Source organism: Oncorhynchus mykiss, chromosome 18 (genome assembly GCF_057628025.1).
Source record: "Oncorhynchus mykiss isolate SJ-2025 chromosome 18, ASM5762802v1, whole genome shotgun sequence".
Classification (NCBI taxonomy): domain Eukaryota; kingdom Metazoa; phylum Chordata; class Actinopteri; order Salmoniformes; family Salmonidae; genus Oncorhynchus; species Oncorhynchus mykiss.
In genome coordinates, this window is record NC_143039.1 from 41,096,322 (window position 1) to 41,111,531 (window position 15,210).

General features: G+C 40.4%; 1 protein-coding gene across 1 annotated transcript; it reads left to right on the forward strand.

Annotated features, from left to right (window-relative positions):
• The first annotated feature begins 1,334 nt into the window (after window positions 1-1,334).
• tmem42b (transmembrane protein 42b) lies at window positions 1,335-5,228 on the forward strand. Its single transcript, XM_021571667.3, has 3 exons — window positions 1,335-1,713; window positions 2,887-3,033; window positions 3,201-5,228. The coding sequence occupies exons 1-3, from the start codon at window positions 1,537-1,539 to the stop codon at window positions 3,330-3,332; spliced, it is 456 nt and encodes a 151-aa protein (XP_021427342.1). The 5' UTR covers window positions 1,335-1,536; the 3' UTR covers window positions 3,333-5,228.
• The last annotated feature ends 9,982 nt before the right edge of the window (window positions 5,229-15,210 follow it).

Here is a 15,210-nt window from a genome sequence, read left to right on the forward strand (position 1 = left end):
GCTAGTGTGAGAGTAGTCCTGCCTTGCCCCACTCAAAGACATCACATTAGCATCCAGGATATGAAATTAACACCCGCCACCCACCAAATGCTGGTAGATTTAGGTATTGGCAGGTAGAAATGTCTATTTCACCTGCCACGTTGGCGGGTGATCCGTTTGCAGGGCTCTACGGTGCGAGCATTACATTTGCGAATATAAATAGTCTAAATTCAAGTATGAGAATGTGTGAGTTTGTGTTAGAAAAATACATCAGTAAGCTGTTTTCAAAGTATTTATGCTGTTTTGTTTCATAGCTGCTAATTGAACAAAGAAATACATATCCTATATCCCATTGTTGTATTTACATTGTTTTGTTCACAAGCTTGGTTATTTTTCAACATTCATTTGAGTCTGCTGCTTCAACTGATAGAGAAGAGATGCCTTAGTCCAGTGGTCACCAACCTTTTCTGATTCAAGATCACTTTCGAAGTCAAAATGCAAGCCAAGATCTACCACTCCGATTGTTTTCAAAACACGACTATAGGCCCAATATTATCACTACATATTGGCTATGCTTGAATTGCCCTGCAAATGTTGTTCTTCTCAGGCCAGTTAGAAATTATATTTAAAAAATGTAGGTATATGATCATTCTGGCAACAGATTTGTTGTATTACTTGTGAGGCACAGCTGAGTGAGCATAATAAATAGCTTTTATTATTTTTTATTATGGACTGATGGTCTGCATCTGATGGTGAGTCTGAGGGGAGGGAGGGTAGCAGTGGAGGCTCCTCAGAGGAGGAAGGGGAGGACCATCCTCCTCAGTGAATTTCAGAAGAAAGAAAAATATTGAAACATTAAAAATGTATGCTTTTTAGATAAAACTATACTAAATATATTAATGTCACCAAATAATAGATTAAAACACAATGTTTTGCAATGAAGGTCTACAGTAGCTTCAACAGCACTCTATAGGGTAGCTGCTTTACTGCTTCTTAGACTTGCTTTCGATGAGAATGACAGATCTATAACTCACATTTCTATGTACATTTGGTCAGGTTTCTCAAAAGTTACATATTGCAACTTTAATATAGAGCAGATTAACAAAGTAGTAGGCTATAAGACTAACTTCGCCCATTGCCTAATGTATGATTATTTTTTGTGATTAAAATAGAACGTCTGGCTATTAATTTAATATTATAAATATGAATTAGACTAATTAAAGGCCTATTATGATTCATTAATTGGGTCTTGCCTTTGAGAGACTAGAACTCACTCATAAACCTATTGATTCCTGAAATAAATTCTTATCCAATATCCACCGAATTCCTGAACACGTGATGCCGCTGAAGAAACTACTCATCCCACAATGCTACACAGCCGTGGAGTTCGAACCACTTTCTGCACCTACCCGCTGAGCAAGTATTTTGATTGGTGTGGCTATCTCCGGGCGGTTATTGTTAGGAAGTAGCCTGTAGATTAGATTTTACTCACACATTCAACTCAATACCGCCGTAGGAATGTGATGGATTAGAAAAATATGTGCCTTGGTTGTCAACATGTTCCCCGGCGTTTTCTATGCGCTCCTGGCGGGGTTTCTCGGGGCTGTCGCATCTTCATCTGCAAAGCTGTCACTTGGAGCCGATTACCTTAAAGGTGTATGTGAAACGGGGCTACGAACATGGGGAGAGCAGCGGAAATTTAGACAACCGGATGAAACTACCGCGTGTGACTGGGTGAGGAATCGCCCCCGTTTAAGTGCCTGAATTATTAACGCGATGGGATTCGGGTGGCTTTGAATAATGTAAATGTCAATGTGTTAGCATAGCAATACGTCCGCGAGAAGGGAAATTGGGGTTTTCCAGTGATGAGTTTAAGGCTCCGGATTCCAGCTCGTGCGCTCAGCATCAGCACCAGCACCATCGGCAGCATCATCGGAGGTTCGCTCAGCTGGACAGGCGATGCTGTGTATCAAGCTTCTGTCGTACCCGCGTGCTTGAACGACATTGCAGCTCGTGCGACCTACAGTAGTGCAGTATTACATCGTTTATTTTTGTGTTAAAGCAAGATATTTGCTTATGTTGAGTATCATTTTATTCTAGTGGCCGAATGTGATCCTAGTTTAACATATGGGCAATTGTCCATTCAATGTCAATACCAAATTGTAATTGGGCTGCTTGAAACGACCTTCATAATGTGGTGTTATGATTTTACGTTTGAGTTATCATCTATATTATTTATTTATAAAGCCGTCAGATATTTATTTTACATACATTTACATATCAAGACACATAACTAAAATAGGCTCCAAATCCCTGAAATGGAGCTCAACTATTTGATGTGACTCAATTGCCACATAACATTGTTTTCATTCATATAGACCACATTCCAGTACACGACACACTGACGTCACGCACAAATGCGTGCTACTATTGGCAGCAGTAAAAAGCCATCACCATCTATGCCCGTTCAACATAGCCTAGATTTACGTTTTTATTACTTATAAACAACGTCACTTTTTGGGGTTCTCCTATGCTTACAATGATGTTTAGACTCTTGCTTGAATGGTCACAAAGATTATATTTGGTTATCTTTGCAAAATAACTATTTTGGATTCAGCCGTTGTTAGCTAGAATTCTAAGGCTCATTGAAATAGACTGTTTTAAAAAAAAGTACAATGCAGTTGATTTGCGATGATGACACAAACATTATATTAAGCAGGACATACATACTAGCCTTAAAATATGATTATAATCCAAAAGTAGTGCGCAATGCACTTATAAGCAACATGTAAATAGAGGCTTTTTTTTACCCTTGTTCCCCCTTGTTCTCCCACCAACTTGTGCACGTCGTGGAGCAATGTTTGCAAACACCGAAAGGTATCTATTGTGTTTGTGTGTTTGTTTCAGCTACACATCCCCCTGAGGCTGCTTTGTGGGGGGCTGCTCTTCACTTGTAATGCTGTGATGTGGACATTCCTCGCTAAGGCTCTCAGGTACTCTTCCTCCTCCACCCGAACCACTGTGACCACCACCGCTTCCAACTTCATATCTTCCGTAAGTACATGTTTCCCTGTGGAAAATACTTATTTATAAATAATGTATAAGACTAAAAGTGCATGGTTTGAATTAATACATGACACAGATTTTCCGTTTTGAGTGTTGTCAGAGAGAAAAGTGTAATGACTGGTGCACTAAATTTAAATACCTGTATTTTGCCACAGGCCTTTTTGGGGCAGCTTATCTTCGGGGAGGCCCAGATTGCATTGTGGTGGGTGGGAATCTCCCTCACGTTCTCTGGCCTCCTGGTACTTCAGAGGGCAGCCCCCAACGACCGAGCCAGGAAGGATGAATGACAACCTGTCGGAAGGCACAACTAATTAACTGATATAGAAAGAAACCAGTAATGCAACGTATAGCCTACTATCTGTGACAAACAATAGCATTTCTTGGGTGAATGGCAACTTTGGAAGGTAAAGCACTGTCAAAACATACCATGTAAGGAATATATAGTGATTTTTGTTTTGTTTTAAACACTTTGACATCATCAGCAATGTGTGCATGACATCAATACTTGAGAACACAAAAGCTGTTTTGCTCACATATCCTAAGATGACACTCACTGTAAACTTCCACACCAACATTGCATTATTGCATGTTCAAGGTGATGTGTGAATGGAATCATGTATATAGCCTCATATCTTGAGGACTTGACCCTTAGAGTTTTGACATGTTTTGTGAATTCTGAGGAGGTTTGGCCTTGCCTGCCTTTATAGCAAATGTCTAATAGAAAGTTCCTCACAAGGTCTAAACCCAATTAAGTCAAACCAAAGTACCCAAATATGTTGATCCTGCCTTTTACCCACTAACCACAGCAGTGGCTCTGTCAATGCATTGTGAAGTCAAACTGCTAAGTGGCCCAAAATAAATCGTAGTGACCTCAACTGCCTGTAAAGTGATACTGTCTAGTTCACTCAAAAATCTAAGTTTGTCAGACATATTCAAACCTCAAAAGTGGCCTAATGTCGAGATGAGACAAACTCCAATGAATGGAAAGGATAGGCACAGTCTAATTTCATCTTCTTTAGAGGGTGCCTGTCTTTCCAATTCATTTGGAGATGAGGCACAGAGCTGGATCTACACAGCAGACAGTCTGGACCTCTTGACATTAGCCCACATCTGACCTCAACTAAAATTTTGGAGTGAACTATCCCTTATTTCCTTTGGCAGAAGAGACTCATTTAATGCTGACCTAATGGGGTGTCTAAACAACAGTTACTCCAATGTCTGGCCTTTTAATTGAGTGTCACCAGCTGTTTGTCTTCCAGCTGTAGGCCTGTCTCATCAACAATGTCTATCCTAGTTTTCCAATGCAATTAAAATCAGTTTGAGGTTATCCTTGGGGTAAGAGAGGCATCCGGTAGCACAGTCCCTCCCTCTGCATCTTCCAAGACTCCCAAAAGGTCAAATGTTGCTGTGGGGTTTCTAACCCAACTACTGAAAGTAGTGTTTATTACTAGCATGCTTGTCCTCCAACGGTGTACTTCCCTGATATTCCTTAACACTGTGATGTGCTATTGTGGAAATGGGCTTTTTGCGTAATACTGACAACGTTACCATAGACTGGAGTTTGACTTGACAACTTTACTATACGATCACACTTTGCTGTTTTTTTTTTATATGTATCATATGCATGCAACAACCAACGGTAGCTACCTGTATTCTGACTGTATCTATTAGACAATGATATGTCTGTATAAATGCAGAGGAATGCACACTATGAAATCGGTTCTCCATCCAGTTGCAGTACATTACAGACTGCAGGTTTTGTATGTAATGTAATCTACTCCCCTTGCAATGTGACTATCTATGCTATTGAATCAGGATGGGAGACATTGGTGCTGACATTTCTCCTGTGTTCTTCAGTCTAAACTGAGGATAAACATTTACCTGTGAAGCCACTGTTACTAAGGGCAAGAGAAATCAATGCATTAGTGCAGTGGTTTCATGAAATGTTTGATTTATAGCCAGCACCTGACTGGGACATGTTTGTTGTAACCATTATACTGTAGATATGGATATCATGTTATAAACTGTAGATATTAGTTTGGGAGGTGCATATGACTGACCTGTTAAGATGTGTGCTCCAGATTAGTGCAGCACTGGGGCCCTACTAGGGGGATAAGGAAAGGCAATGTATTATAAACAAAAATGCATTATTAAAAGAGTTCTTACTTGGACAAGACACCTCCCCATCCTTTTAATATGTTGCTTGGCTCTTAGTAAATGGTGTATGATAAGGGAGGAAGTCTCAGAAAATGTCTGTTAGCGAATATAATCTGATTGCACATACTGATGCTGTGTCTGTCAAACTGTTAGTCATCACTTCTTGGAAAAAGATGAGAGAAAAAAGGTGTTTGTGCAGACTGCAAACTGTCTGCACTGGTAAGAAATATGAACCATTCATATCTAGTCTAATATAACTTATATTAAACTAACATTTAAGTGTAAATATTTTCTATTTACAGAAAATATTATGGACATGTGTAACCACTCATCCAAATATGAGATGGTGCACAATGTGAAATAAACCTCATCTAGGAAAGTGAACTGTTATTTGTTCATTCTATCACGTTAAGGTATGACCCAGGTGCAGTCAGTGTAGAAGGAACAAATGTTTATTCGTTAAAACGGGCAGTCAAACGACAGGTCAAGGCAGGCAGGGGTCAAAAATCCAGAGAGGGTGTAAGACACCGGAACAGCAGGCGGAGTCAGGTCAGGCAGAGGTCGGAAATCCAGAGCAGTGTGGCAAAAGTACAGGACGACAGGCAGGCTCAGGGAAGGCAGGAATGGTCAAAACCCGGAAACTAGAAAACAGGGACTATAGCAAAGACAGGCGCTGGTACGTTTGAACAAACAAACGATCTGGCAACAGACAGGGAACACAAGTATAAATAAATGGGATAATGGGGAAGATGGGTGACACCTGGAGGGGGTGGAGACAATCACAAAGACAGGTGAAACAGATCAGTGTGTGACACATTCATTCTAAATGACTCATCTAAAACTCCAAGAGACTAATTAACTATCGTCAATGGAATGAGATGCACATACAGGCAGAATTTACAAGGTTACAAGTCCAGAACATTTCTCAGATTACCTAATTAAATGATTGTCAAATCAAATTGTATTTGTCACATGTGCCGAATACCACAGGTACCTTATCGTGAAATGCTGACTTACAAGCCCTTAACCAACCATGTTGTTCAAGTGATAGAGTCAAGAAAATATTTACTAAATAAAAAAAGTAACACAATAAAATAACAAAAATGAGGCTATATACAGGGGGTACCGGTAACGAGTCAATGTGTGGGGGTACAGGTTAGTCTAGGTAATTTGTACATGTAGGTAGGGGTAAAGTGACTATGCATAGATAATAAACAGCGAGTAGCAGCAGTGTAAAAACAAGGAGGGGGGGGGTTAATATAAATAGTCCGAGTGGCCATTTGATTAATTGGTCAGCAGTGTTATGTCTTGGGGTTAGAAGCTGTTAAGGAGCCTTTTGGACCTAGACTTGGCGATCCGGTACCGCTTGCCGTGTGGTAGCAGAGAGAACAGTCTATGACTTGGGTGACTGGAGTCTTTGACAATTTTTGGGCCTTCCTCTGACACCGCCTACAATATAGGTCCTGAATGGCAGGAAGCTTGGCCCCAGTGATGTACTGGGCCGTACGCACTACCCTTTATAGCTCCTTACGGTCGGGGGGCCGAGTAGTTGCCGTACCAGGCATTGATGCAACTGGTCAGGATGTCCTCGATGGTGCAGCTGTAGAACTTTTTGAGGATCTCGGGACCCATGCCCAATCTTTTCAGTCTCCTGAGGGGAAAAGGTGCTGTCGTGCCCTCTTCACGACTGTCTTGGTGTGTTTGGACCATGATAGTTTGTTGGTGATGTGGGCACCAAGGAATTTGAAACTCTCGACCCGCTCCTCTACAGCCCTATCGATGTGAATGGGGGCGTGTTCGGCCCTCCTTTCAGACAAAGTCCAGTGTGCTATTAACATAACAATTAAGGCATATGATAAATTGAAACTGTACATGAAAACATGATGGTCATTCAGAATGCACCACTACATTAACTATTCCACGGGTACAGTATATTGTCTACCTGGAAATAATCTTAAAGGGATAGTTCATTGAAAAACTAACTATCTATTTAAATACGTTTTTGAGTGAACAATCCCTTTAATAAGACAAAAATGTTGACAGACGGACGACCATTTAAAAAAAACAATACATTTATTGTCATTAATTTCCATATAACTCCAGTAACTTAAACTTTTGCATTCGGATAAACATTGAAAGAGAAGCACTTTGTGAAACATTTATTTATAGCGGTGTGTTTGAAAAATGTATAAAGAGACAGATATGAAAGAATACTAGTCCCTTTGTCCAATGGCGTAAAAAACGTAAGTAAACATGCTTTAAAGTACTACTGAAGTAGTTATTTGGGGTATCTTTACTTTACTATTTTAATTTTAATTCACTACATTTCTCAAGAAAAAAAATAACTTTTTACTCCATACATTTTCCCTAACACCCAAAAGTACTCGTTACATTTTGAATGCTTAGCAGGTCAGGAAAATGGTCTAATTCATACACATAAAGAGAACATCCCTGGTCATCCCTACTGCCTCTGATCTGGCCAACCCACTAAACATACATGCTTCGTTTGTAAATTGCGTCTGAGTGTTGGAGTGTGCTCCTGGCTATCTGTACATGTAAAAAACAAGAAAACGGTGGCGTCTGGTTTGCTTAATATAATGAATTTGAAATGATTTACACTTTTGATACTTAAGTATATTTTAGCAATTACATTTACTTTTGATACCTACTTAATTATATTTAAATCCAAATACTTTTAGACTTTTACTCAAGTAGTATTTTACTGGGTGACTTTAACTTTTACTTGAGTCATTTTCTATTAAGGTATCTTTACTTTTACTCAAGTATGACAATTGGGTATTTTTTCCACCACTGACAACTTTTGCTAAAACTAGATTTGTCTGTCGGACTGCCAGATGGTGAAGTGTGATTCATCACTCCAGAGAATGCGTTTCCACTGCTCCAGAGTCTAATGTTGGCGTGCTTGACACCACTCCAGCCGATGCTTGGCATTGCGCATGGAGATCTTAGGCTTGTGTGCGGCTGCTAGGCCATGGAAACTAATTTCATGAAGCTTCAGACGAACAGTTTTTGTGCTGACATTACTTCCAGAGGTAGTTTGGATCTCAGTAGTGAGTTTTGCAACTGAGGACAGACAATTTTTACACGTTACGTGCTTTAGCACTCGGTGGTCCCGTTCTGTGAGTTTGTGTGGCCTACCACTTCGCAGCTGAGCCGTTGTTGCTCCTAGACGTTTTCACTTCACCATATGAGCAAGTACAGTTGACCGGGGCAGCTCTATCAGGACAAAAATTTGACTAACTGACTTGTTGGAAGCTAACTGACAACGGAGATTGCATGGCAGTGTGCACGATTTTATACACCTGTCAGCAAAGGGTGTGACCGAAATAACCAAATCCACAAATTTGAAGGGGTGTCCACATCCGTTTGCATATACAGTGCATTCGGAAAGTATTCAGACCCCTTGACTTTTCTCCACATTTTGTCATGTTACAGCCTTATTCTAAAAGTGATAAAAAAAACAAAAAACTTTTTTATTCATCAATTTACACACAATACCCCATAATGACAAAGCAAAAACAGGTTGTTGTTTTTTTGGTGCAAAAACCTCCAGAAATATTATATTAACATAAAACCCTGTAACTTAGTATTTTGTTGAAACGCCTTTGGGAACGATTACAGCCCTGAGTCTAATTGGGCATGACGCTACAAGCTTGGCACACCTGTATTTGGGGAGTTTCTCCCATTCTTCTCTGCAGATCCTTTCAAGCTCTGTCAGGTTGGATAGTGAGCATCGCTGCACAGCTATTTTAAGGTCTCTTCAGAGATGTTTGATCGGGTTCAAGTCCAGGCTCTGGCTGGGCCACTAAAGGACATTCATAGACTTGTCCCGAAGCCATTTTTGCGTTATCTTGGCTGTGTGCTTAGGGTCGTTGTCCTGTTGGAAGGTGAACTTCCACCCCAGCCTGAGGTCCTGAGCGCTCTGGAGCAGGTTTTCATCAAGGATCTCTCTGTACTTTGGAAGGTGAACCTTCACCCCATTCTGAGGTCCTGAGCGCTCTGGAGCAGGTTTTCATCAAGGATCTCTCTATACTTTGCTCCTTTCATCTTTCCTTCGAACCTGACTTAGTCTTCCACTCTCTGCTGCTGAAAAACATCCCACAGCATGATGCTGCCACAACCATGCTTCACCGTAGGGATGGTGCCAGGTTTCCTCCAGATGTGACGCTTGGCATTCAAGCCAAAGAGAGAGTCTTTTTGGTGCCTTTTGGCAAACTCCAAGCGGGCTGTCATGTAGCTTTTACAAAGGAGTGGCTTCCGTCTGGCCACTCTACCATAAAGGTCTGATTGGTGGAGAGCTGCAGAGATGGTTGTCCTTCTGAAAGGCTCTCCCATCTCCACAGATGAACTCTGGAACTCTGTCAGAGTGACCATCTGATTCTTGGTCACCTCCCTGACTAAGGCCCTTCTCCCCCGATTGCTCAGTTTGGTGGGCAGCCAGCTCTAGGAAGAGTCTTTGTGGTTCCAAACTTCTTCCATTTAAGAATGATGGAGGCCCCTGTGTTCTTGGGGACCTTCAATGATGCAGACATGTTTTGGTACCATTCCTCAGATCTGTGCCTCGACACAATGCTGTCTCGGAGCTCTACATTCAAATCCTATGACCTCGTGGCTTGTTTTTTTTCTCTAACATGCACTGTCAACTGTGGAACCTCATATAGACAGGTGTGTGCCTTTCCAAATCATGTCCAAACAATTGAATTTACCACAGGTGAACTCCAATCAAGTTGGAGAAACTTCTCAAGGATGATCAATTGAAACAGGATGCACCTGAGCTCAATTTTGATTCTCATAGCAAAGGGTCTGAATACTTACAGTACCAGTCAAAAGTTTAGACACACCTACTCATTCAAGGGTTTGTCTTTATTTTGACTATTTTCTACATTGTAGACTAATAGTGAAGACATCAACACTATGAAATAACACATATGGAATCATGTAGTAACTAAAAAAAGTGTAAAAAAATGTGAGGTTCTTCAAAGTAGCCACACTGTGTCTTGACGACAGCTTTGCACACTCTTGGCATTCTCTCAACCAGCTTTATGAGGTAGTCCCCTGAAACACATTTTATTTAAGAAGTGTGCCTTGTTAAAAGTTAATTTGTGGAATTCCTTTCCTTCTTAATGCGTTTTAGCCAATCAGTTGTGTTATGACAAGGTATGGGGTGGTATACAGAAGATAGCACTATTTGATAAAAGTCCAGGTCCATATAATGGCAAGAACAGCTCAAATAAGCAAAGACAAATGACAGTCCATCATTGTTTTAAGACATTATGGTAAATCAATGCAGAACATTTCAAGAACTTTGTAAGTTTCTTCAAGTGCAGTTGCAAAAACCATCAAGTGTTATGATGAAACTGGCTCACATGAGGACCGCCACAGGAAAGGAAGACCCAGAGTTACCTCTGCTGCAGAGGATAAGTTCATTAGAGTTACCAGCCTCAGAAAGTGTATCCCAATGAAATACTTCAGAGTTCAAGTAACAGACACATCTCAACATCAACTGTTCAGAGGAGACTGCGTGAATCAGGCCTTTATGGTCAAATTGCTGCAAAGAAACCACTACTAAAGGACACCAATAATAAGAAGGGACTTGCTTGGGCCAAGAAACATGAGCAATGGACGTTAGACCGGTAGAAATCTGTCCTTTGGTCTGATGAGTCCAAATTAGATATTTTTGGTTCCAACCGCCATGTCTTTGTGAGACACAGAGTAGGTGAACGGATGATCTCCGCATGTGTGGTTCCTACAGTGAAGCATGGAGGAGGAGGTATGATAGTGTGTGGGTTCTTTGCTGTTGACATGGGCTGTGATTTATTTAGAATTCAAGGTACACTTAACCAGTATGGCTACCACAGCATTCTGCAGCGATTCGCCATCCCATCTGGTTTGCACTCAGTGGGACTATCATCTGTTTTTCAACTTGACAATGACCCAACTTACCTCCAGGCTGTGTAAGGGCTATTTGACCAAGAAGGAGAGATGGAGTGCTGCATCAGATGACCTGGCCTCCACAATCACCCGACCTCAACCCAATTGAGATGGTTTGGGATGAGTTGGACTGCAGAGTGAAGGAAAAGAAGCCAACAAGTGCTCAGCACATGTGGGAACTCCTTCAAGACTGTTGGAAAAGCATTCCAGGTGAAGCTGGTTGAGAGAATGCCAAGAGTGTGCAAAGCTGTCATCAAGGCAAAGGGTGGCTACTTTAAAGAATATAAAATATAACAAATATATTGATTTGTTTAATACTACACCAGTGTAGATTTGGCCTTGTGTTTTAGCTTACTGTCCTGCTGAAAATGTATTCATCTCCCAGTGTCTGGTGGAAAGCAGACTGACTGAACCAGGATTCCCTCTAGGATTTTGCTTAGCTCCATTACTTGAATTTTTTATCCAGAAAAACTCCCCAGTCCAAATATGCCCATAACATGATGCAGCCACCACTATGCTTGAAAATATGGAGTGCTACTCAGTAATGTGTTGTATTGAATTTGCCCCAAACATAACACTTTATATTCAGGACAAAAAGTGAATTGCTTTGCCAAACTGTTTTTGCAGTATTGTTTGTGCCTTGTTGTAAACTGGATGCATGTTTTGGAATATTTGTTATACGGCTTCTTTCTTTTCAAGTTAGAAATGTGGAGTAACTACAATGTTGTTGATCCATTCTCAATTTTATCCTATTACAGCCATTAAACTCATGGCAACTGAGTTAGGAAGGATGCCTGTACTGTATCTTTGTAGTAATTGGCTGTATTGATACGCCATCCATAGTGTAATTAATAGCTTCACCATGCTCAAAGGGATATTCAATGTCTGCTTTTTTATTTTTTATCCATTTACCAATAGGTGCCCTTCTTTGCAAGGCATTGGAAAACCTCCCTGGTGTTTGTGGTTGAAATTCACTGGTCAACTGAGGGCCCTAACAGATAATTGTATGTGTGGTGTACAGAGATAGGGTAGTCATTCAAAAATCATTGCACACCGAGTGAGTCCATGCAACTTAATATCTGACTCGTTAAGCACACTTTTACTCCTGAACTTATGTAGGCTTGCCATAACAAAAAGGGGTTGAATACTTATTGACTTAAGATATTTCAGCTTTTCATTTTGAATTAATTTTAACATTTTCCACTTTAATTTTATGTGGTATTGTGTGAAGACCAGTGATTAAAAAAAAATCTATATTGAATCCATTTGAAATGCAGGCTGTAACACAACAAAATGTGGAAAAAGTCAAGGGGTGTGAATACTTTCTGAAGTCATTGTACGTAATGTAGCTGAGTCGACCATTAATGTACTGAAAGGGGGTAACATGAGCCTTGAACCAGCCTCTTTCTAAGGAACCTCATACCCCATTACTTCTGATGTCTCTCCTCTAAGTGACTGACACAGACAGACATTAATCAGATCCAGGAACTTCTACATCTACAAAGAATTAATACATGCCTGTGAGGCGTGTACATGATGAGCAGATAATTAGTTGAAGTTATTTGGTTAAAGGTCAAACTGGAATGAGTTGGAACAGGAAGCACCTTTTAAAGATAAAATAGATAATTCATTTTTGGAGAGCATTTAGTCTGATATGATAGTCAACTTTAGTCACAGTATTTGATAGTTGGGTCATTCTACGAAAATGGTGGGTTTCCTGTCCCGGCCTTATTCACCAGGAAAAACACTTAAAAGTGTGAGATAATGACACAAAAAATATTGTTTCAGGAGTCATGGTTTAGTGACATAATGAGTTTTTCTCCCTCTTTAAATGCCATAATACAAAGACAAGTATTATAGTTATTTAGTGGACTACTTAAAAACTAAAATATCAAATAAATATTACAAATAATTTACAAGTAATAGCTGCTCCTCAATTCATGTCACTGGTGTGAAAATGTATAAAAAGCACCACTGAAAAAAATGCAACATCGTTGCCAACTTTTTCCTGGGTCAAAAGTTCATTGGAGACGGGACTGTTTTGAAAAGCACATGGTGAGTGTGCACTCTCTCTTCATATGTTAACAATTTGATTATTAACTTGGTAATTTCATGCGAGGACTCAAGATGTCACACAGTTTATAGTAAGGGGAAAGGAAATTGGATTAAAATTATTGATAAAATTCCACGATTAAGTGATTTATTTACAATTTAAAAAGTGTGGTTTGAGCTACAGTGGCTGCCGTCTTAGATATTCCATCTTGTCTGCAGATTTGTCACTGTTGTTATCGACACTGGTGTTACTGTTCTTGCTGGTAACGCCAGTGACAATCAATAACACCACAAACTTTTTTCTCAACGTAATGTTTTATAAAACCCTCAACAATTATATATATATATATATAAAAAATGCTTATTAGCATTTTATTACTGTTTCAATATTGTAATCACAAAGCCTGAAATTACGTTCTAGAAAGCCTGAATATAGGTAATACCAGTGACAAAAAGGCAGCACAAGCATTTTTGTTTATGTAAAGTAGTAAAAATATGTTAAGCTGTCATTTATGTTGATTTATAACATTAAGGGGTTAACTATTATCTGACCATATATTTTTTGATATTTTTTTTTAAATTGTAAAAGTTTGCTGTTCAAAAAGCCACCATTTTCATAGAATGATCCAGTTATATGAGTCACTACAGAGCTTATAAGGGTCCATCAGTTCAAGTAGGAGATGGCAGTATTGAGCGTTCTGCTTTAAAAGAAAAAAGGTGCACCAAATCAGAAAGATATGGTAACGTGAACTCGTACATCGCCAATTGCCCAAAAACGTAATACTTCCAGATCAACTGTAATGTCAATACCATTGTAAAGCTCTCCCCTTTCCAACAAAATCAATTACATGACCTGAACGCTGCCCATTTCTGCATAATTCAACAAGGCAATGAGCCCCGTCGGGTCTTTAAAAAATGGCGGGTGGGGAAGCTAAACTCATGAATGGTAGTGAGGAGAGATGTGTGGGAATTATTATTTTTTTTCACTCGATCTGTCCAACCTATCGCCTCTAGAATGTAAATAAAACACTATAAAGAGTTTATATAATGTGTCATTACATACCTATTTGAAGGTTTGTGTCGAATTAGAATCGGGTTTTTAGGGCGGTGCTAAAGTGATCTTAGAAGTAAACAGCGGCTTTGAGAATGATGACGCAAAAAATGACTAGGTATCAACCCCTTACCCCGTCACTGTCCATTTCTTGTTTTTAAACGATGAGAGAAGTGCTACACCTGGTGAAGAGAGATTGTAAGACAGAAATAGTTGCTTTATGCGTGCTGTACGTTACGGGATTACACTTCACGATGTAAAGGAGGGTCCGTTTTTTAAACTTTTCTCCAATACTATAGAGCCATTACCATGTCGATCAACGCTTGAATAGAAACCTAGTTCACACCCCCGATTTTGACGTCAACACAGTCTCTACAGTGCCATTAGTTTTCTTTGTAGCCTCGTTTGAATGTTGTGGTTGCGCACATTTGTACGGAATGGGGTGAGTTTACGTTAGTAGATTTGATTGAAGCATCTTTAACTTTAAAGTCACCTATTAAAAAAAAAAATTAACTGCTTAGAAAAAGTGACTGTCCGGCCTCTCGAGTGGAGCATCGCAGTACTTGAGGCATCACTACAGATCCGGGTTCGATCCCGGGCTGTGACACAGCTGTCCATGAGGCGGCGCACAATTGGCCCAGCATCGTCTGGGTTGGGGGAGGGTTTGGCCGGCCAGAATTTCCTTGTCCCATCGCGCTCCAGCGATTCCTGTGGCGGGCCGGGCGCCTGCACACTGACTTCGGTCGCCAATTGTATGGCGTTTCCTCCACCACATTGGTGTGGCTGGCTTCCGAGTTAAGCGTGCAGTGTGTCAAGAAGCAGTGCTGCTTGGCAGGGTCGTGTTTCGGAGGACGTGTCGCTCTCTCCCTTCTCCTCTCCCGAGTCAGTACGGGAGTTGCAGCGATGGGACAAGACTAACTACCAATTGGGGAGAAAAAGGGGTAAAAACCAAC